At 33.2% G+C, this 25696-nt stretch overlaps 2 protein-coding genes across 2 annotated transcripts in view; one reads left to right on the top strand and one right to left on the bottom strand.

Moving 5' to 3' along the window:
* The first annotated feature begins 4728 nt into the window (after window positions 1-4728).
* LOC119837821 lies at window positions 4729-6101 on the top strand. The gene is made up of 3 exons (XM_038363591.1): window positions 4729-5194; window positions 5322-5510; window positions 5710-6101. The coding sequence occupies exons 1-3, from the start codon at window positions 4801-4803 to the stop codon at window positions 5994-5996; spliced, it is 870 nt and encodes a 289-aa protein (XP_038219519.1). The 5' UTR covers window positions 4729-4800; the 3' UTR covers window positions 5997-6101.
* A 4364-nt stretch (window positions 6102-10465) lies between these two features.
* The window catches only part of LOC119837795 (equilibrative nucleoside transporter 1), a 32330-nt gene continuing 17099 nt past the window's right edge, over window positions 10466-25696 (bottom strand). Inside the window, exons 3-10 of the mRNA XM_038363552.1 lie at window positions 23133-23243; window positions 18100-18340; window positions 16521-16666; window positions 15532-15764; window positions 14376-14574; window positions 13714-13829; window positions 12673-12875; window positions 10466-12195 (exon numbers count right to left, since the gene is read on the bottom strand). Coding sequence (XP_038219480.1) covers window positions 12060-12195; window positions 12673-12875; window positions 13714-13829; window positions 14376-14574; window positions 15532-15764; window positions 16521-16666; window positions 18100-18340; window positions 23133-23243 — 1385 coding nt within the window. The 3' untranslated portion in view covers window positions 10466-12059. The remainder of the gene's footprint in view (window positions 12196-12672; window positions 12876-13713; window positions 13830-14375; window positions 14575-15531; window positions 15765-16520; window positions 16667-18099; window positions 18341-23132; window positions 23244-25696) is intronic.

The raw sequence follows: 25696 nt of genomic DNA, 5'->3' as shown, positions 1-25696 counted from the left end.
TCGGAGATGAGGACAGGGGCCTCCCCCGGGAGCATTCGGGACCGCGGGGTCGCTACTCCCCGACACCTCGCCACAAGGGGCCCTGCGGGCTTATTATTATTATTATTATTATTCACCAATAGATGTCAGGAAAAAAAAACACGAATAAAACACGAATATGAAATTTTCTAAAAAAAATTCCTAGCTAGATCGATTTATCGCCCCCGAAACCCCCTATATACTAAATTTCATGAAAATCGTTGGAGCCGATTCCGAGATTCCAATTATATATATATATATATATATATATATATACAAGAATTGCTCGTTTAAAGGTATAAGATAAGATGAGATAGTAATTGAAAGATATTTATCTTTTATTGATCTCAAACAACTTCGCAGTATATCATTGCATCCCTCAAGATAATCTTGGCAGCAACCGTAAAAATCCGTATTAAACCAGTAGAGATTACATACATTGCAATAACTATACAGCAGCTATAGAATGAAGTTAATAATGAATATTTCATGAAATTCTGTGCTATGATCCTTCGATATATATTTTATTATTTAAATAGTAGGGTGACAAACAGCAAAACAAGCCGCCCCTCACGCCTACAGCGTCCTATCTAAGAGTACTAGAGTATTATGTTATCTGTGCTAAGAGCTACATTATGTAAGTGCATTTATAAAAAATGGCACACGCTATGAAATTAGGCACAGGCAGACATTTGGAGAGGCATAAGGTCAAATTGGAGACTTTTTGCCTCAACAACTGGATTGATGTCTTTAAATTGGGAAGGGATTAAGAAAGGGTTACCGAGAGAAATAAAGGAAAGGACTGGGAAGGGTAAGGAAAAGGATATGGTCCTTTCTTCTACTATCAGATTTACTAGTGCTTATGGTGGTGATCACTTAACATTAGATACCGTCAGGGAAGGTTACCCTCAGGTTTTAAAGCAGTACTAAATTCAGAGTGGGAATAAGACATAGCTAGGTATAGGTCTTCTGGCACCATTATTTTTACACACTGGAATTAGTACTGCTTTAACCCCTTTGCGCCTTTGCTTGTTCTGCCATGGATAGTAGCCTGCCATAGTTCAAAGGTATTCTGTATTTTATATGTTTATGCTATTATATCCTACTAACCTTATGTAATTTAAGGATAAGATAGGACGTTTGTTTCTGTTGTGCTAAAAAACGACTGATCGAAACTGCATGAAATTACGGTAGGAAAATACAATAGCAAATGTCTGGGATAGAGAATGTCTTTCCTATACACCCCGTGAATCGGCTGGCTGAAGCTAGTTCTAACAGAAATATAATAAGGTCACCATTTTCTATCATACTACCATCGAAATTGCAAATGAGTGATCAAACCAACAGGAATGTATCCGAATATTTTAATGTATAAATAATATCAAACATGTTTGTATCAAATGAAAAGGGCCCACACCATAAACAAATCGTTAAAATTCAGCTCGTATGTTAGGATGCCCATCCATACGCTTCCGTAGCCTCCTGACCCACTGCGGACATATTGGCTCGAAATGACATCGTTTGAAATTCTTTTGGATTATTAATTGATAATCTTTTCCTAAAAAAATTGAATTGATCATTTCTTTTAGAATTAAAAAGATAAATAAATCAACCTTTTTATAGTGTACATAGCATATTTTAAACTGATTATTTCTACAATATTTTTAAATAAAATATACTACTATCTGCGCCCCGCGGGTTCACCCGCGTAAGTCCGTATCCCGTAGGAATATCGGGATAAAAAATTGCCTATATGTTATTCCAGTTGTCCAGCTGTCTACGTACCAAATTTCATTGCAATTGGTTCAGCAGTTTTTGCGTGAAAGAGCAACAAACACACACACATCCTTACAAACTTTCGCATTTATAGTATTAAGTAGGATATATAGGATTGTGATTAACATGATTAGTTAATTACAAATTAAATGAGTTGTGAAAATAATTATAACAGCTTCGCATAACGTAACGTAGCGTCGTAGCTGTCGGCGTGCTACGGAAAGAATGTTTCAGTGTTATGATAACAGGTTCAGAAATAATATGAATCTGTCTGTTTTTGCACTGATTCATATCTTAATACTTTAAAGAAATTGCGTATATTATAATCTATCAACTAATTTCTTATTAGAAGCACGATATAGCAAAGTTATTATGAATTAGCGAGCAACTGCGCCGTAGCAGTACTGGCTCACCTGATGGTACGCGATCCACACCGCCTATGCAGATATGCAGGGGAAGGACCACTGTATACACGTTGCCCGTTTTTAAGCCGGTAGAGGTTAAGGAAAGAACATTATAATGATTAATTATCTATATTATTTGATGGCAGAAACTAGGATGCTACACTTCCCTTCGTGATATAAGCGATATTAGCACGATTCTTCTGCTTCACGTTTGTTTTCTAATCATCTGCAAATATCTTGTCAACCAAGTGATAAATTGCCAAAGAAACTTGATGTTTTTGATGATACCGCTCATTATTATGTACAACATTAACTCAAGTAGAGCAAAGACCGCACATTTCTAACATTGTGTAACATTGTAACTGGCTTATAACTTTAGCAAGGGAGAAGATATTTGGCCCAGTATATTGTATGGATATTGACCTGCTGGAAAAAAACAATATTGACTTTTGTTACTCGTGTGTAACAAAACGTAACAAAATAATAGTAATATAAACACGAAAAACCCAACAATAATTTATGCTTGTGTATAGTCAATGTAATATTTTATATTATTACTATATATACTCGTCAAATATATAATTCAGGTTGTAGGAGTCTTAGTAAGGATAATTAACGACATAATTAGGATATATGATTCAAATTAATTACTGGTCTAATTAATGTCCATTAAATTTGATTATATTTTCACTACTTTTTCTTATAAGTATATAAAATATGGTATAACTATACAGTATTACGTTATCTATGATATAATCATATCATATATCAAATAATATAAACTTTTTAAAACTCTATGTAATACCAAGTGTTAGCAGTTATAATCTCCTATTTTTAGAAGCGGCCGTGCTTAATACTATTAACAACAAAAGTGATCGATGACCGCAAAACGGAAGTGAAATAGTAATTTCACAAGCGGACCATGGACGCAGATGTAAATGACGGACGTCGGGCGCATACAAAATCGAACATCCCTTATTGCATAATGGAGATTGGGTAAGCAGATACCAACGCAAGCTTTTTGCTGAGTGTCAAGTTTCACTTTCCTAGAACTTGTCACTGATAAACAAGAGCAATACAATAAACAAAACAAATAATAATTGCCGTCATTTACTTGTGTAATTTTGACATACTCTAACACAGTAGCAAATTTAAAGAAAATTTAATCTGCCATTTACGGCATAATGTTTGAGCGAACCCGCAAGCTAAAATGTCATTAACAGAGTATGTTAAATAACCTTAAAATTTTTCATCAGGATTAAAAAGTAGTGTAGTGGGTACACTAGTACACAGTACTACCTAGTATAGTATTATATTATCTGTGGTACTACACTGATACCTAGACAGATGTAGCGACGCACGCTGCGATTCAAATATTTGAACGATTTTCCAATAAATAGTAATAGTAATAATTTAATGCTTGTTCCAAAGTCAATTGCAATCATTAGATGATTACACAGATGTTTTCGCATATTAATATCTAGGGTATCCACTTAAGAAGTATATATGTAAATATCATATACGGGCAAATTACATAGGTATATTTGCGTAAATTTCTACAAAGCACAGACTACTATTCGTCTTCTATCGTATGTAACTACTCTAACGAAACGAAAAACGAAAACAGTAACATTCATCCCTTATTTAAAGGAACGCACTAGACTAATATAAATACTTTCCTTGTCTTGTCCACCTTGTCCACTTTATACCTTCTACCAAATTAACAGATCAGGGAATTGGGGTAATTCTTAATTTCAGGATGCCGCAGTTGAAAAACGCTTCCTATATATTTGTAGGAGAAGAATATAATTACATAAATACCATTGATTTTCCTTTAATATCGCTTTCATATGCCTGTTAAACTAGGAATTACGGGGCTGTTGTAGATGATATATATTTTCCATCGCATAGACACAACTTTTTGCCAAGTACTTAAACATTCAAGTAGTATATCCGAGGCACCTACTAAACGCTGTAACGTTATATAAACTTTGCAACAATGGAGTATAATCACAACGCATTTTTATATTACAAAATCGAAAGAATTTGATTAATTGGTATGTACAGGCAATCGGTGAGAGTTACACTTGACTGAATATTAAACTGTCTTTGATTTACGACACATCAGGTGTGAAGTTTAAGTACTTTAACGTAAATTACTTATCACCAAAGTAGACTTGGAGCTTGGGATATATATTTCTATACAATTGCTTTAAATTCGAAACTCGATTTGTCATTCTGTTAGCATACACACTTAGCTCACTGGAGTCGTTAAGCGAATGTTATTATTTCGGAACTGAAGTTGAATTCTGATTGTGTCAGTTATAGACTCTAGAGTATCACTAAATTATGAATATAATTAAATTATCGCCAAATATGTCCCCACTCTCACCACTAGGACTTTCTTAAATGAAATTAAATACTTTGCCAAGTATGAAAGCGATTCATATTCCCGACACGCGCAAGCGCCGCGTGCCTTGCCGCCCAAAGGATCACATATAAATACCAAGCCCATTGAAAAATTAAATCATTGTTACTCCATTAACCGGCCGGGCCGAACGTTTAATTAATCTAATCTAATGATAAGTGATAAATCGCGAAAATGAAGTGTCTTTGCCTCTTCCTGGCTTCTGCGGCCCTTGTGCACGGTTACTCGATCAGGGACAATGAAATTCAGACATCTCGGTTACAGACAAGTGATGATCTCTTGAATAGTGTTGTTAGTGATTGTTTCGCAGCCGATTCGCCGATGTCATGTCTCAAAGTGAAAGTCCTGTCGTTCTTGGACACGAAGCTCGGTGTGACTGCGGAATCTGCGAGGGCTCTGGATGAGAAGAACATCGACAAAGTGATATTCGACCGTGTTGGGCGCATACTGAACACAAACGAATTCAGGTTCCAACTGCCTGAATTCTTATTAGAAGGTGCTGAAGTTTCATACCGTGCTGATAGAGGATTAGACGTCGATTTCCCTGAAACATCAGAGAATGGTGAAGGTAACGTATCTATAAATACATTTCTATTTAACTAAATCCTATAAAACGAGAGCATCTAGTATAACACAAATTAGAGTCACAGAGTTGTGTAATGTTTTCCTTTTTTCATTTTTCATATTCTTTTCAGCCCGTGGTATCTTGAAGAAGAAACTTCTCTTGCCAGTTCTTCTCTTACTGAAACTGAAGATGAAGGCTCTGATGCCCATCCTGGTCACCATCGTCGGCATCAAGGCAATTAAGGCTCTAATCCTCAGCAAACTCGCCATCACCCTGGTTGTTGGATTCTTAGTTTACAATTTAATTATGAAGAAAGGAGGTGAGTTAAAAGAATCTATTATGCGAAGACAATATAAAATAATTCCTTAACTATGAAAACATCCATATAAATTTTAGACATCACTTATAAAATTATGAACGTAATTAATATGATTTCACGTACAAGAATATGGTTATTTAATTAACATAAAGAACGATGTGTGCGAACTTGGATTAAATTTTACTTCTCCTTATTTCAGCTATGCCAATGATGATGGCTCCTCCCACTGAAGGCCCGCCAGCTGCACAATACGGCCCACCAGCCTCCCAATACGGCCCACCGTCTACCCCAGCACCTCCTTCCGACTCGTACGGCCCACAATGGGAGCCTTCCTCCTCTGGCCCCTACTCCAGAGTCTGGGACCCAAGCCAACTAGCCTACAGCTCCTACTTCCCTGGGGACAGCTCCTCAGCCTCCAACCAATCACCAAGCTACTCCAGCGTAGCTTCAATCTCATCATCATCGTCATCAGCAGCCACCTATTAAACCTGATTACCTCATTACTCTTGTATATAATAACGCTCACGAAACGAAATGGTAGAGTTTAGATAGTTTATTTATTGACTATTTATTATTTATTGTACACAATAAAACGACTGTTTTTGATTTGTTTATTTCATTCCTTTTCGGGTCACTGGTTCGCGGGAGTAAAAGTAATAGATTCGTGAATAATAAAATAAATACCTATCGAGTTATGGGGCATTGAATATGACACATGAATGTATCCAAAGACATGAATGGAATTCATGATAAGTAGGTAGGGAATGAAAGTGTGAAATGTAACCCAAGCAACGAATTGTATAAGGACAGAACCTTCTACCGGGTTGTCGTAACAAAACCTTACATTATACAAATTGCAATTAAAAAGTTTTAAACATATCAACTAAATAAGACGGTCAGTATAACATGATTATTAAATAAAACTAGAGGTTTAATATGTATATTTATTTTATATGAGAAGAACAGCAAAAGATTATTATGTGTATTTAAACGGTTAAGTACAATGTGTAAAAGTGGAAAAATACGGATACCATCGTATGTAGGGTTGCTATTATTGTCTCAATGTTCAATTTAATTAAAGTAGGTATTACAAAATTCGTGTTATAATAATTTTCGGTAAAATACGCAATTAAATAATTAATATACAATATGGTTACATAGTAGTATTTAATGCTTATGTATTTTAAACTCCAGCTGTTTTTAACTCCAAGAGGGGTGTTATAAGTTTGTAAGTTTGACGTCAGTGTCTGTCTGTGCCAGCGTAGCTCTCAAACGGATATACCGGATTTTTCCTTTTGAAAGCCAATTTTATTGCGTTGGATCTATCGCGTCTTGACTAGTAAAATAATACCCTTGCACACTATATTATATTTCAAATCCAAGAGGGTCGATACACGACAACACAATATGTGGTCGGGGGTTTTTAAATATTACTTTAATTTCGTTTATTTAGTTTTAAGCTAAGCATTGAAAATTTTTGATGTTTGATGAGAGTTTGAAAAATATTTGTACTTAAATGTGCAAGACTCATAAATTACAACCATTAATTTGGTGATTTAATTTATAATTAATTATTTTATTGCGCATTTACAATAAATATATAGAAGAAATGTGAAATATAGATATACTATTTAACCTAAAAATAGATAGTACGAAATATGAGATTGGGTTTATAATGTAGTCGTCAACACATAATCATACGTTTTATACAATTAATTCCGTTATGTTTATAATTTTTCCGTAATTATAACATAAGATACTATAGGTATCAAAAACATGCTTTTTTCAATATAAAGAATCAGATAAACCATACACAAACCCAATCTCTATTTCTATAGGTTCTTTTCAGAAATTAAGGCTTAGGTATTTTCAAATAGAAATTACTATATTTTTTTTCTACATAAAGATTAAAGGCGACGACAAAATTTTTTGTCATCACCCATTGCAGATAAAAACACGCACATTCGTATTTGAAATATTTTTCTTAATTCGTTAATACAGGTACATAGGAATCCTAACAGTACGAAGTAGATATAAGATTAAATGTTTCTAGCAAGTTATATTGAAGTCTTTTGATAGTTATTATGAAGATATTTGAATATAATTTACGAAGAAATAGTTATCTAGGTACCTACGCAAAGTGCTAGCTATCTCAACTAAATATAAACTGTATGAAACCATATTTATTCATTAGATTGAGTATCAATAACCGAACTATTCATAGCAATGCGAATTTTTCAGTATATATTTTCATTCTGATTTAGTAGGTAGTGATACCATATATTACAGGTCTACATTCGACACCAAACAATATTTTTTTCAATAACAGTCACAGTTAAAAGTAAAATCCTCGATAATTATAGTTTATAATTTTGTTTGGTACTAGTGTAGTTTTATGTTATCTTTGTCAATAGGTGATATTTTATTACAGCCTTTTCTTAGTAAAAGCGCGAAATACAAAAAAAATCTTCGCCTTTTTTTACAGTAAGAAAATATATCGAAGAACGTTCGAAGCAAAATTCTTGATTTTGAATCGTAATCGATCGATGTAAATATGAATAATTGGTTATTTTTGCTCTTTCTTTATTTAATTTAACTTAACAGATGAGTGAGATAGAATTGTGATAACTACAGTGGAAAGGTTAAAGCTATTATCTCACAGCCTTGTACTCTAAAAGGAGTGCTTTATTATTACATAGTGATAGCATTGATTACTAAATTCTAGATGCGAGTAGGTATTATTAAATGTATAAGTATATTATTCATATAAATATAATAAAAGCCACATTGTTCAATAAGGATTCAATCTAACGATTCTAATATATAAACTGTATTTGATACATATTATATAATGGGATATTACATATTTACATAGTTTCATGTTACTGTTAGATTGTAAATTTGGCAAGTATAATACTCAGTTTAAGAAAGATTAGAATTAGTTTAAATTTGCATAATGCCATGACTCTATCATCAGATCTATATTCAGATCAAGTGATCGATACGAATTATTAACACTAAGTCAATAAACTACTTTGCTTTCGATTAAGACTTATAAAAATATAAAACTCTCATACCTAATGAAATTATAAATTAACATTGGCTTACAAAAACCAAATAATATTGTGGGATCAGCCTTTGTGATAGTGATCACATGCAATTGTGATATTTCTTTTTTGACTCAAAACTATACAAACTTCATCATGTCACATAATCTTGGATAATTTACAACAAAGAAGCTACATGAGTATAAATGATTAAATATATTATTAAATAGCGAACTGTCTTGAAACTGGCAGTGAAATTGTTTCTTAAACTTTCAATGATTGTTTTTTAGGTATTTACAATTGTTTTTTTCCTTTCAATGTACAAATTGTAAGCCACGCGTATTGTCCTATAATAATTAAGCTATATATAGATTGTATCAACAAACATAGTACATTTCATATAAAACTATTACATATACACAACAACAAATTAATAAATACAAATATTAAAATCTAATGGAACATTCAACTAATAAAACAATGAAGTCCAACTATAAAATATGTATAATAATTATCAAATGATAATATTTATATCCCAAAATTGTGTTTACTAAAAAAAAAAGAAAGGAAAAATAAAAGACACCAAATTAAAAGATAACTTTACTAGGCAATAAATTAAAATAACAATGGCTAGCGTTACATGACAAACAAAAATTGTTCATACATCTTGTAAGTATATTATTTGGTTTCTCATGATAATCTTTATTATTCATTCCATAGTCTATCATATGACAATTTAAATAAAAATCAGTGATTACAAATTCATCTCCAATTGAAAATATAGGATAAATGTCATTTAACATTAATCTATGATAAAAAAAATTATATCTGTAACAATACTTAATAAGGCATTTTGCACAGCTATTTGTTTTAGCTCTATATATTATCTATGTGGTAAAGAAAATGTAATTGTACTGTACACATATATCTACACCTATAATGTCACTATGAGTGGTTCGTTGGATGATAAGTCTACACTGTAGATAAATGAGTTAAGGAGAGAAAAGCTCCAAGTCTCGATTGCAATTTGTCAAAAATTATGAAGAGTTTTCGTAATTTGTCCAAAATTCTTCATAATTCTGTTATTAGTGATATTTAGAAAATAAGAGAAGTAACACAAAAGTTGACTCTATATGCATAATTTAATCAATCTGTACACTAGCAAAAAAAGGTTGTATGACTTATTGTCAGCATTTAAATGTGTTGTACATTGTAAAAAAAAATATTGAATATTATATGAAGCGCTACAAGAATGTTTTGACAGATTGTTAAGTGTTTTTTTTTTCTGTTTAAATTTGAAACTACAAAGACGTTTCCTTTTAAATCCCTGGAACAGAGGTTATTTTTGCATGGGACCTTGTTTCAAATCTTCCCATGTGTCATTTAATCCTGTCATTGGAATCAGGTATTTGATGAATTTCCTTTAATCAATTAATCAAATCGAAAATAATCACTTGACACTTCTTATTCACCAGATTGTAAAGTATTCTGTAATCTAAGCTACTATTATTTAAGACTAGCTGCGCCCCTGCAAACTTTCGTATTCATAATATTATAATAGTAGTAGGATATCCCTCAGAGGTGTTGGCTTGAGATTTTCCTATAACAGCAACTTTTCATATTTCCTGAGTAAGACGGAAAACCATGCTATCTGTTAAAGGCAGTTATAGGGAAATATAACAAATTCTAAAAGGGTTATAGTACTGTGTTATTAAGGAACTTTGATTGGTTTCATGTCTTAAAGCAGTTTACTTCAGACCTTTTTAAAACCATATCTTTTTTCATAATTAATACTATATTTTAACTTAGAAAACATCCAATATGATTTTAATTAATTCATTGATTAAATTATTTCATCATTTAAAATGTTTGAATTTATTTTTTTGATTTTTTTTCAAATTCTTCACATGGGTATTATTTAAACAGTTTTTAATTTGAATAAACCAATACATCTACAGTACCTAGTTACATAATTTGTACACATTAGTATCAGTCAGTCAAAAATAAAATTGGGTTAGGTTTTTTAGTACATAAATTAATAACAATTCTAGCTTACCCATACATTTGTTAAAATTAATTTTGTGCTTGTCTACATGATATTTTAAAGTATTTTTTGCAATTCCAGTCAAAAAATTAGCACCACTTATGAAAATGATAACATAAATGCTATTATTAAATTGTTTGAAAGTGAAAAATCATTTATCTACAAATCATGTGAGGTTTTTAGAACTGGTAACATATCAAAATAGTTATTGAAGAATAAACACTACAACTGTAAAACTGTTGTAAAAAGAAGTGGAGATACAACTTTTAAGGATTTCAATTATTACAAGAAAATATATTAGTTACTATAAAGTTCCTACATTGAGTAAATACATGATTTTTAAAAAACAAACACAAATAGAGATACTTGATAAAACAAACAAATACTTTTTAGATCACACAATTATAAAATATTTGTACTCAATAAAGGCTTTCCTTTGTACAAAAATCAAATCAATTCCATAATGTATCTATTGCTTATTGCGTAACTATATTTATAGTTTATTACTTTGGGTTCAAATAACATAACATTATTAACCTTAACACTATAGGGTAGCAGGTCAAAACCAAAGTATGATAATGATTTTCCTGTAAAAATGTTCCTGGTTCATATTGCAATAAAACCAAAACTTATTCAATATGTGCTGGCAATAACTGATTTTTTTTTTATAAATTTTTATAACATTCTTTCATTCCATAGCTCATAGTCAGCCAAATACTACAACAGTCTGTACTAGCTACTATATAATACTCTTTCAATAAAATGTAACAACTTTTAACATAAAAACTGATATGCAAAATTATAATCAATACCTCCAATATTATATAGCCTCGTAAACAAAACGTAATGTTATTATTCTTATTCAAAGGCATTACCTTATGTCAATTATATTATATATTATATAAAATCTAATTTCATTATTAGTCTAAATAACATGGGTTATATCATAGTTGATTTAAATTATAATCAACACATTATCAATTTAAACAATCCGATTAATTATGAACACACTAACTAGTATATTACTATGTCATATTAAAAAATCTTCATTTTTAACATGTCTTCATCGCTCTGCTCGCAAAACCTGTGAACTACTTTCATTCTTATTTGCGAGAAAATACGCAATATCATCTTTTTTTTAACAGGTTATAACTCAATCTCAAAGAGAATATAAAAATGGGATTTGCAAACACAGCAACAAACATTATTAATTTTTTACCGTCATCGTTTTACACAATAAACTATTATAACCTGTATCAATCAACAATAACAGCTATTTCTTTCTACACAACACACTACTTTCACATACCTCTTCATAGCATCAATTATCACTGCTACTCCACATTGTTATTTCACGGTTATTTATCACTGTCACTTCATTATCACTGTTACATTTCACTTCACATATCAGTTGCGTATAAGAACATTCCAGAATGTTCGAAGGTATGTGAGTAGGCGCTACATGTTCGTCCAAGTAGCTAAGGATACTATAGCAGGGCAGAAACGCGAGAAGGTGATGCCGGCAACGATGCCCGTAACCAACACAGCGCCGCCCAACATGCCCGCTGTTGGCGCGTGTTCTGGCGCAACCGTGCTGGAAATTATTTAATATTATTTGTTATGGTATAGATAAAAGAATTTGAAGAGAAATTTAGTAGTAGTAGTAGTAGTTATTTGTAGCTAAACTTAGGTGCACACAAATTTATTAACAAAACCTGCATGTGTTTTAGTGAAGCATTAATTTACCCACTGTAAAAATATGCCTTTATAATTTTTATATAAAAACACTGCGTTGGAAAGTGGGTACTCCATAACTAATATCATTTAATTCTCTTTCATTCTTTACAGAAAATAAATTAAAGAACAACTTGAAATATGGGTATAATTTTACTAGACGATTATTTTATTAGAAACGCCTAATACAAAATGCCTCATATTTGCTACATAAATATGATTTACTTTTTTAAATGATTCTTCTAAAATTAACCAAATCATTTAAAAAATTGCATTCATTTTAACTCATCTGAATCTGAATAAGTGCTCCATCCCAATAGATACTTCAAACACTTACCCACTAACATACATCATGCCCAGAGAGCTACCATGACCCGAACTCCATCCCAGAAGCACAGCCATCAACCAATACACCCAATCATTATTAACCACCACTGGCAGTGTCCTTGTTCGGCCCATGGGATGGTAATTACATAACAGGAACAACGGTATGAATAATATTCGTAGTGTTGTGAACAATGATAACCAGCGAGGACCCGGCTGAAATTAAAATTAGAAGTGATTAGAGAAATTGATATTTGAATATGTTTTGTCTAGTACACCAACACCGTTTTAAATTTAAGATTTTAATATTATACAGGAATGCTAGGACGCGTAAAGTAAAAATAAATAAGATAAGATGAAAAATATATCTTTGATTGATAATGATTAATTATTGAGAAGGTTAGCAATCAATAATGTGTACCAAATTGGTATTCTTAACTTTTATCTGTGGAATCTGTCTTTTCATATTAATTTTACAAGAAACCAAGCAAAGCTGAATTTTATAGTATAAATGTCCAGTGAAGGAATTATAAATTAATAATTCTATACGTTATTGACAGAAAATTCATTAATGTAGCTAAACTTAGGTGCACACAAGTTTATTAATGAAACTTGCATGTGTTTTAGTGAAGCGTTACTCTGCCCACTGTATAAATGTGACCTTATAATGTTTTATTAGATCACTGCGTTGGAAATGGGCAAGGTATTGTTATCTTTAAAATACTTTTATTAGCCACACTTATATGAATGTATGTAACCAACTCCTACAGACTTGATTTTGACCTACTTTAAATGGACAGAATGAATTCAAACTTTGTAAACTTTTACAGCATCAGTGACAAAACCTTCTGTCTTATACTTATTATGTTAACTCTGTATAAGATCAAGTGCGGAAATTTAGGTAATTCTATCTATAAGCTTGTTTTTTAGTTGTTTTTTTTTTATTTATGTTTAAGATGATTCTTAAGATTGATAAATAGGAAAAATTCTGCTATATAACATTGCACGTATTTATTTCAAAAAGTATATTAAGAATAATTGTACTGCAACTTACGAATTGATAAAGACTCGCCGTGATGTTGCCAATCATTGCCATAAAGTTGAATGTCAAGAAACATGTCAGTCGAACAAAATTATTGCCAAGGAAACCTGCTGTTATTGGTTTAATGTCTGAAAAAAAGGAAACATAAGTGTTATTTGCATTTTTATTTATATTCATTTAGGATTTTGAAACTAGCAAGTCAAATTTAATTTCAAGTTAAATTAAAAAACAAAAATTGATATAAATTTTTGTTAACATAAAATTAACACTTTATACATAACATGTCATGACCAGTGTGGAAAAGTGATGGATGGCGTTCAAAGGCCTTTGTCTGTCCTTTTGCCACACTGGAATTACTACTGCTTTACGACATCATAGTAGCCCCCCTAAAATCTCTTTTATAATATTTAAACAAGTGTGAGCAATTAGTAATTAATTATGTTAATTTATAACATAAATAATTATTTTTATAAAAAAAAAGAACAGTACTGCCTTCAATTGTTAGAGCTAGACCAAATTTATATGGGAACATACATGACACGCACCTGCTTTCAAATGAAAAAATGTATCATAAAAATTGTTTCACCCAGTAAAAAGTTAAAAGGTTAACAAACACAAAAAAACACAGTTACATTGATCGGCCACAGTCCATTGAAAAGAGAAATGCTACTTACCAGAATGCACAGCTGGGAAGATAGCAAGTGTCACGAAGAACACAATAAATATGTTATACAATTGTATGAACGCTTGTCTAAATATAATCCCATATGGGATCTTGTTTTTCACCGGACTGGCATTTTGGTTTGTCGACGCCAACGTTGGGTTCACACGTAGTGTTCTCTCTTGCAATGTTTCGTGGTACCGGTAGAATCTCTGTAAGATTGCATGGAATGATGATGGTTTGGAATATCGTTATTTGCATACAAATTAATTATCTATGGTTGGTGTGGCCTTTGAATAACCATGTGGCTCAGTACAATTTGCTTGCTAATAATAAATGTATCTATCAGACTGATGGGCAGAATTCCAAAATAAAACGGCTGAACAGATCAGCATGACAATGAAAACAAAAAAACTGAGCCAACTGTGTTTATTAATAACAAAACAGTACACAAGCCTACATTTTTTGTGTTTTAAGAATAATCAATTCAGGAGATTATTGAATTGAATTTTCTTAATTCAGAGACTTAATTAAGACTTTTCTGAATTCAATGTAGCTAAACTTAGGTGCACACAAATTTATTGGAGAAACTTGCATGTGTTTTAGTGAAGCGTTACTCTGCCCACTGTGAAAATGTGACCTTATAATGATGTATGAGGACACTGCGTTGGGAGTGGGCATGTAAATCTCATATAATGGTTTTCAACATAATAAGTCTTTCATTGCACAAAAATATGCTTACAAATAGATAAATAATCTGATCTGATATGAAACAAAAATATATAAATTTTCTACTTAATTATATGTTAAGTAGTCACGTCGCTTTATTGTATTTTAATAATTGCAGAATATTCAGTCTCAAGAGTGATTTGAATATAAAAGTGTGTTATATGCGAAAGGCTAGCTTTCTATTCCTGTCATTGTTGATTATAGTGTGCTTTCTTTTCGACACCACACAACATAACCTGTTTCTTTTACTCTGTGTTTCGTTTTAAAAATTTCGGTATTTGGTGGTTGTTAAAAAACTATTTATGAGCACTTATAAGCTTATAAGAATAAAAAGTTTCTAGTATGTGTATTACCATTAAAACCCTTTAGAATCTACATCAGCCGAGCACTATATTAAATATATCATGCCTATACACAAAAAAAAATACAATTCTACTCACGTTTAACGGCAAGGCGAAGTAAGTATCAAAACATATGAGTAGCACAAACATGCCACAAATGAAGTAGTATATCGCGGAGGTGCGGGCACTCTTTGTGAACGCATCGGAACCCCAGTTTAGGAACACTATTAGGGTTCCACAAATATTGGATCCTAGGACTACTGCTCCCGTATACTGTGGGGGCAAACGAGCGGCCACACCAAATACTGAGTTTTGAAACACTGCGTTGAAACCTGCAAAAAATATACTATATGTAGCTTTATATTATAGTGAGACATATTATAACTGCATAGATGATGAGCCGAGGTAAAATAGGCAAAAAACTTTAAAATGTCAAAACTTGAACTCAATTGATTATTAACACACAATTTTGTTTCTTATTACCCTAAATAACTTTATGATTAACAAACAAAATTTATGATTAACAAACAAAGTTATTTAAGATAAATAATGAATAATGTATTATTTTATTAAAAAAAAAAAAATTGTCGCTAAACTTAAGTGCACACAAGTTTATTGATAAAACTTGCGTGTGTTTTAGTGAAGCGTTTCTCTGCCCACTGTGAAAATGTGACCTTATAATGATGTATGAAGACACTGCGTTGGGAGTGGGCATTGCCGTATTATATTACTATTTATTTTTTATAAAGTGTAACCTTATATACATTCCCATGAAATCTTATTAGAGATATTGAATGATATTCAAACAGGTATTTTTTTTATATAAAAGTAAATATATATAACAATCACTCTGCTACTATGGACAGATTTCATTTCACTATGTCATAAAATTAGTCCGTGCTGTTCCTTGTTTCCTGCAACATAACTACTTAATTTTATTGACCACCTGATGGTATATTTAAAGTTTGAGATTATATTTATTCTTAAATTTTCTTCCACCATCACTTGTCCGAAAGGTTTCCAGCGTCACAGACATCCTATTTGCACATTTATATCCATACTTTAATGAATTTTTCTATTACACTCACCATTTAAAAAGAACACCGACACCATTGTCAGCCAGAAGAACACGTCCGGCCATTCAGAGCTATCCAGCATCGCGAGTATAACGGTCACCACGAATATCAACACCTCTATGCATAGTGACCACACGATCCGAGTCGTTAGGTTACCGCTGAAATTGTGATTTGACGAATTATAGCTAATTATTTAATGAAGAATACATGTTTTCTACTTATATTATAGATCGGATGATTGGTCTGGCGGAGAAGATGGATGGATTATTTGTGTGCTATTTCCATAAAATTTTGAAGCTGGCATGGTGGGCTATGTTAGCGCAGAGTCGCTATATATTCATTTTTTACATGAACAAATTCGTACGGTGAAGCTCTTTATTGCATAATTCAGAAATGTATTGGTGGGAATCTTTACCTTATAAATATGTAGTTGTTTTCTCACAAGCGAATTTACGAATTTCTTTTTGATGTATTTACACAACAATTATAAAATTATTAATGTATTTATCACTACAAGTATTACATGCATTTGATCACTATATACTCAATACTCAATTATATGTTTTATATTAAACTGTAGCGAAACTTAGGTGCTCACAAATTTACTGAAAAAAACTTGCGAGTGTTTTAGTGACGCTTTTATTATACCCACTGTGAAAAATGTGAGAGACAGATATACCGATAACTCACTGCGTTGGAAATGGGCAAATCTATAATAAGAGAATTGCAAAGATAACTTATTTTTTACCATTTAAGTATAACATCGAAGTTTTGATGAAACTTAATACAAAGAAAGATGTTCGCGTGATTTTATAAAACCCAACTCATTATTATGATAGCAAATTTAATCAGTGAAATGGGAAATACAACTCGTATACCACACCAGGGATCGCGGTAAATCACTTTCCAAATAACCAGCATACGTAATTCAATTTTTTGAGTGTTCTCTCAATGTAACATACGCATTTCAACTAGAAACAATACTAGGAAAGTGAAACAATACTATTATATATGTACAATAGACATTTATATCAATAAATTGGAAAAAAATGTTTAAATTATAAAATACGTTTCCATAAGGCATGAAAATAAAAATTTTCATTTCATTTTTCCATCGAAACATTATTAAAAGGAATCTAATATATCTACTAGCTGCAAGCACCGGCTCCGCCCGGGCAGTAATACCGTTATTAAAATAATATAAACTATCCTATTTTATATTTATTTTCTACTTTTTATCTTTTAAGTTGGATCAAACTGCACATAGTGCGCAGATTTTATTAAATTCGGTGGAGCAGTTAGGGAGTCCATCGTGGACAAACAATGTAACACGTAATTTACATATCCTACTAATATTATAAATGCGAAGAAAGTTTATCCCGATATTCCTACGGGTTACGGACTTACGCGGGTGAAACCGCGGGGCGCAGCTAGTATTTAAATAAACTAGCCACTCAATTCGACTTAATCCCAAACTAAAACAATGCAGAAATTTTTATACATTACTCTAGATTGGAAGCACAGTCAATTACATTAAACATCCATAAAAACACACAAGCATTAATTCAAAAAACACTCTCTCCACACTCACCCGGTCTGCACGAAGATGTTGAACCAGCTGAACAGCAGATTGGGCACTTGGGCCGCCCACCCGACGTACGTCATGAAATCGGTCGCGTATCCCGGCGCATTCGCGAGCTTGTATTCGACGAAATAGTCCTTCGCCGTGATGAACATGTTCCATGCGGTCAGCGTGCCCAGACCGTGGAGCATGAGTGTGAAATATATTAGGTTCCATTTGTCTTTCGGCGGCACTAGGTCCATTGCAATACCTGGAAATAATTTACTCCTGATGTAATCGAACATTGTTCTTGCTATGTGTGGGGGTTATGTATTGTGAATATATTATTAGGCGTATTATACTGTGATAGATAACTAAGAGATTAACGTTGACAATGTCAATTCTATCAAGTTTGATAATTGAGAAAGGTTATGAAAATAAAGCTTATGACACACCAGGTTTTCGTAATCTATACACTAAGGTATCGTTGTATATGGCAAATAATATGACGTCAATTTTTAAATTTCATATCCCGTAGCGAGGTGCGAATGAATTTGAATTTTGAAGTTAATGTAAAGAGCTTTGAACCGTTCCATCGGCACCCGCGCGAACTACTCCAGCTCTGAATTATGGCCTAGTTTTCAGTGGATTTTATAGGCGATTTTTGCTACGCAAATTTCTGAGCAGTGTATGTCAGTGGTTATGACCTCGGACTGAAAGCGAAAAGTCGGGGGTTCGAAATAAATTGATTTTCCAATTTATCTGCACATGCCCGTAACCCTGCAGAGGGAACATGTATGGGCCGATCATGATGCATACAAAAAAAATCGCCGCTCCATTCTGTCTTTTTTGATTTCGTAATCTGTTCTTAGTCAAATCGGTACAACTATTGTATTTATCTTCCATATCTAAATTACATTCAAACTTCCACTTATTCTTGGAGCCATTTCATTTCAAGATTATTCTACCGTTTGTATTCTCAGTCATAATATAAAATCGCGCGTGGCAGTAAGCCGATAGATACAACAACAATATATATAAACACAGATTAATGTCATATTTTACACCTATTTATAAATCTGTAAAGCTACATTGAGAGCGCCGCGTGCCGTGCATTCGCATACATAACACAGCTTCTATACAGGAAATATCTGACTTTCATTTGGGTCCTTTCTACTTGTAAAATAGCTGATTAAATTTGCAATTTGTATGATACTTTTGAGGTGTGATCGAAAGTCTATTGTGACATTGAATTAAATATTTCTATATTTTAAATACAAATTATAAATATTATTATTTAACTATATACTATAAAGATGTTGAGATTGTTTTTGTGAACGCGATGATCTCAGGAACTGGATCGATCTCAAAAAATCTTTAATCGTTTGATAAGAACGTTAATCTTGAGTGCAATGGGCATAAACACGGGCGAAGCGGAGGCGGACCGCTAGTAAAGGATCACGATCAAAGGAATTATCATAATTAATAGTTCGTCAAAGTCAAACCACAAAGGACGTCATACATATTCAACTGGATGCAAATTTTAAGTGCAGGAGACTAGCCGTAATGATGCTGAGCTGGAATATTGTGCAGCACCAGTATATTCTATTCAGTTTGGACATGATACGGTGTCACCTTCGTGCGGATCTATTTTATTTTATACAAGTATCGATTGAATGCTGTGATGTTTGTTTTAGATATCGGAAATTCTATTCCTATTCCAGAACTTGGATGTATTACATTTGCTTTGTACATTTGGGATAAACTCCGTCTGTTTCTTCCTCATGCTCCAAGCCAGTGAAACGAGTTGTGTGCATTTTGGTACAGAGATAGATTGAGATCCGTGAAAGGACAAACGAAAGTTTCTATACAGTAAATCCCACAGGAATATATGGAAAAATCCCCGAGATTGCCTATCGCTTCTAACACGTGGGCGAAGCAGAGGGAGGAACTATATTAACATGACTGACAGTGATCTATCAACGCAACCCAAACTCATGGACGGATCGGGCTGAAATTTTGCACGTGGTTAGATGTTATGTCGTAGGCATCCGCTAAGAAAAGATTTTGTTGAAGTTCTATCCCCAGGGGGTAAAAATAGGCAATGAAAGTTTTTACCATGATAATTTATTTGTGAGAAGCAGAAGCGGGAGATAGCTCGTTATTCATAAAGCGACTCAGTCTTAAGTTCAGCATATAATAGAATAGAAAAGTTAAACTAATTTACATAAACAATTCAATTTAAACAGACTTTCGTATTGATAATATCAGTATGAATGTCGCAATATTTAGGCACACACAAGCTTATTAAGAAAACCTGCGTGTGATAGAATAGAAAAGGTAAACTAATTTACATAAACAATTCAATTTAAATAGACTTTCGTATTGGTAATATCAGTATGAATGTCGCAATATTTAGGTGCACACAAGCTTATTGAGAAAACCTGCGTGTGTTTTAATAAAGCGTTCCTCTACCCACTGAAGTATAGTGACCAAAGCTATGCAACTGAAGTCACTGCGTTGGAAGTGGGTCTCGAATATTTGAAACGTCTCCAATTCACCTCACAGAGGAATCCGAATTATGCTACGGTAACTATCGATTTCCATGATATAGAATACGACAACGAATTGACCTCAAAAAAATAAGCATTTTCTAATTGACAATAAAAACTTTCATCGTTTTGTTGAAGCCAACAGAATAGCTTCCCCGTAGTTACTCCATTCTCATGGAAGCCCGTCAAAGTAATTGCCTATCGACATATGTACCCATAGTAGTTTTCTCTAATACAATATTAACAAACACAAAAATACAATTAAGTGTCGCGTATTTGCGTATATAATAGAACTATTTGCACCCGGCAAACGCTGTTCTGCCTTACTCTTATCATTCAGGGGTATGAAAAATAGATGTTGGCCGATTCTCATAGATACCGGTTAAGCACAAAAAATTTCATCAAAATCGGTCAAGCTGTTTCGGAGGAGTACGGCAACGAAAACTGTGACACGAGAATTTTATATATAAGACTAGCTGCACCCGGCAAACGCTGTTCTGCCTTACTCTGATTATTTAGGGGGATGAAAAATAGATGTTGTCCGATTCTCATAGATACCGGATAAGCACAAAAAATTTCATCAAAATCCGTCAAGCCGTTTCGGAGGAGTATGGCAACGAAAACTGTGACACGAGAATTTTATATATTAGACTAGCTGCGCCCCGCGGTTTCACCCGCGTAAGTCCGTATCCCGTAGGAATATCGGGATAAAAAATAGATGTTGGCCGATTCTCAGACCTACCCAATATGCTTACCAAATTTCAGAGGAATCGGTCAAGCCGTTTCGGAGGAGTTTGGCAACGAAAACTGTGACACGAGAATTTTATATATTAGATATTAGATTAGATAACGCATATTTAGTGCGTTGTGTTGTAACATGTTCCCCGACTGTTTTTTCACGAAAATAAACATCGATGAACTAAAAGATTTTATTTAAACATTAATTGAGAAGATTAAATGTAACATTTTATTACAAAAACGTCTCTAAAAGCTTCTTGAAAACCGATCAAGACAATTTCGAAACGTTAACCTGAATTCAGGGGGTTATTAAATAGTTTAATAAAAATAGATACCCATTGTTGTACTAAACGTTGAAACAAGCCGTTAACTTGCACAAAACTGATGATGGTATGTATAATTCAAGATTACATTATGATTTTTAACAATGAGCATACAAAATTATCGATCATTACGCATTATGTATAGCGTATTACTTAACAATTGTAGCCAAGTTGCAGCGTGTAGGATATATTTTTCTGATAAAAACTATTATATTAAAATTTAATTTTCATATCCATATAATCAAAAATTTAAAACGCTTTTTAAGCCATTTACCTACTGAGCTTACGACCCAAGTAAAAATAAGTGCAATAACCATAAATATGTATATCTCACATTCCCAAAACAACATGACCAAAAAAAAAAATAAATCAAACGATCTCTACTTTTTAAATATGGAACATGAATCAACACTGGTTGAACGCATTTGAATCGGTTAGCATAGAATGCAACGATCAATTCACCACGTTTGGTAATGTCTTTATTACTAAAATATTATAGGCCTATAAATCATCCAAAGAGTGGGGCCAACGGTTGAATTGTTCTAAATAAGGTACGCGTGGGCGATATTGACTGAACCCGCATTCGTATGTTGTATGATGTATGCCGTGTAGTTATCGTTCGGAACACGATGAGCTTCTTAGAGATTTATTGATAATTTTAAGCATTTTTATAGCTTTCATGTACGATTTAAAATTTTTATTATGCAAATAATATATAGAACTGTTTTTATATTTGAAGCTTGATAATAATTTGATGCGATATTATCTAATTAAATTATTTATATTGCTATATATATAGTTATAGTAATAACCCATGTGTATTTTTAATATAACTAAAAATTCCTCTTAGTAAATCGAATAATTTGTGTAGACTTCAATCGAAAACACTAAACACAGTAAACCTAGAACGTCCTTGATTTTCTCAATATAATCTCAGCGCGTGTCTAGATGTTAAAACATACAAACTATTTTAAATAATCACCTGGTTTCAACTGAACATTATTTTAAAAACATATAAAAACAATTTTTCTAGGACAATATTGTAACATCTCATGGCCTTTACTATCTGGAAAATCAAACTCATAACTTTTTATTATTAAGTTAACTTTTATAGTGTTTAGGAGTACTTTTTTGAAACAACCGATTACGATTGTAGTCTAAAGTATATGAATAATACAAATTTTGAATATATTCTTTATACGCATATATGTATATGTCTCGTTAACGCGAAAATTGGGAAAGAACTAAAAATTTAACTATGTTTGTTATACGTGAAAACCACTGAACAGATATTAATGATACTTGGCAGTGACGTAGTTCATGCACCAGAATAACACATAAGCTACACTACAGAAACACTTGCTGTACCCCCGCGATATACAGATCGGGTGAATCCGTGCGGCAGAGCTAGCACAATAATACGGTAAAAATAATGTCTCAACGGAATTACCTTTCAAATTAAGCGTGTCATTGGGCAGGTTGGAGCCCTCCCACGCCGGTGTCAGCTTAACCGGCTCATTGCGTAGGAAGGGCGCCTTTTCGCCCTCGTTGGCGTCCCAACCTGAAACAATCGCAATTCCTATTCAAAAGAGAGAAATAAAATAGCCATGTCCGCTTGTAGGCTTTGTAAGCTTTACATTGGTGAAAGAATTTGCGATCCGGCTCAGTTGTTTTTAAAAAACTTCAAAAATAAGTGGGCTGCATTCATGTACAATAACCCCATTCATGTATATACTTCCGTGAAATAGTAGCATGCAAATGTAACTGTGTTTTGTAATCCCTTTTCCCAACCTTTCCCAGTCTTTTCCTTTTATTCCTCTCGTCAATCCGTTCTTCATCCTTTTCCATTAGAGTCGGCAATCCATTTGTAGAGCGTTAGGTCTCCAAACGGCCTAACGCCTTTGCATATGTTAATGGGCGGTGGTAGCATCTGTCGACCCACCGACTCGATTGCCGATAATGACATAAAAAAATAAACAACTACGCTCACAATGTAAGTTGTCTAGCCAAAACTCTACCTACGCGAAATTATATGTTGATTTCAATTTAATTTAATTCAATAATTCAGTTTTAATAAAATGATCTTAAAGCAGTACTTATTCCAGTGTGGGAAAGCGACGGCGCTAGAAGACCTATATAGCTTTGTTCTTCCCACTCTGGAATAACCTTAAAAAAATTTTAAAAGACGAAAGTTTAAAAAAGTAACCTAAATAATGTAATGAAATACGTCATTAAAACATTAATCAGTCCTATGAAATGTATGAGATTGCTGATGCCGATGCTGGTTACTTCATACCTATCCTGAATATTAATTGATCTTGAATAAAATTGTTGTGAAAATGTACGAAGCGAATAAATTATCCTCCGATACACATTCATTATACATTGTAGTCATAAATAGCTAACGTGATATTTCATTAACAAAGTAATAACTTAAAAAACATAATTTTATTTCACAATGTTGCAAGAAGGATTCACATGTTTTATCCATTTATATTCATACATGTATGCGAAGTTTGCAACAATCGTATAACAATAAGAGATTAGAAAAACATTGGCTGCGACACAGTGAGCAAATACGTGCATTTTTTTTATGTTACAGTCGGCAATGGAGCTGGCGGAACGCCTGATGGTAAGCGCTACCACCGCCCATGAACATTTGGAGAGGCATAAGGTCTATTGCAGAGACCTTACGCCTCTACAAATGGATTGCCGACTTTTTGGGAAGGGATTAAGAAAGGATTGGCGATAGGAATAAAGGAAAGGACTGGAAAGGGTAAGGAAAAGGATATGGGCCTCTGGCTCCCCCACTCACCGAACGAAACACAGCAGAATGCTATTTCACGCCGGTTTTTTGTGGGGGTGTGGTACTTCCCCGGTGCGAGCTGGCCCAATTCGTGCCGAAGCGTGCTCGACTACCACATACAAATTCTTATTCTATAGATAATGCCTTAAAATGCCGCGTTTATATATGCCCGAAATTATATATAAAAGTGTTATTTTCCATTACAGTTCAATTAATAGAAACAAAATTATGATCGTAACCTAAGGTCTACGTCAAAAACATGTGTATGTTAACACAGCAATAGACCGGCTATTATCAACAAAATTGCAAATCTAAAACTTACAATGGTTCCTAAAACCTTAGGTGTACCTAATAGGTACTACGTACATAACATATTCTTAATATAAGATCAAGATTACATAAGAAAACTTATCTAACATATATCATAGTTTCATTAAAATTGATATTTTGCAGGGGCTTGTACACGGTCGCGGACGTATATTAACCAGCTCCCGTGACCCCTTCATGAAAGCGGGTCGTCGGAACACAGTGGGGTTTTAGTCGGTAAGAATCCGATATAATCCAAGGCTCCTTTCCCCCGGGGGCCGTGGGTATCTATGTAAGATTTCTCCATTATAAAAAAGGGGCTTGTACACGGGTCTTGTTCCACTCTAGAAGTATATAGTGAATTCTCCTTATCCTTATCAACAATATGTGGAGATAATATATCATCAATCGATGGATCGTTTCCTTATCCTTTTTACTAGTATATTCGCAGAAGCACTACCTAAGCGAATATACATGTTCGGTGGTGATCGCTTACCATCGGGCGAATCAAGGCATCATAAAAAAAAACAAACACGTTCATAAAAATATCTCCAAAATATTCATCTATATTGCACTTACGAAACAAACGTTCACACCACCCCAACAACTAAGAAATGAATATAATGCCGAGCGTTTATTTCACGCACTGAGGTTTCAATACGCAATATCGAAGTAACAATGGGTGTTATCGCGCGCTCGTTTGCAGTAAAGCTTTTATATTTATCGCCAATAAATTACTACAGTCGGGTACGAAAGTAGTTTAGGGACGGCCGGGCTATGCGGTATTATTTATACGATTTTGTTTTAAGTGCGGGTTCAAATACTATGAATAAAATAATCTGGGAACTAGCTGTGCGCCCATAGTTCTAACACTCAGGAATTAGGGGTTGTCCATTAATCAC

This window comes from Zerene cesonia, chromosome 29, assembly GCF_012273895.1.
Source record: "Zerene cesonia ecotype Mississippi chromosome 29, Zerene_cesonia_1.1, whole genome shotgun sequence".
NCBI lineage: Eukaryota > Metazoa > Arthropoda > Insecta > Lepidoptera > Pieridae > Zerene > Zerene cesonia.
This window is presented reverse-complemented; position numbering and strand designations above follow the sequence as displayed.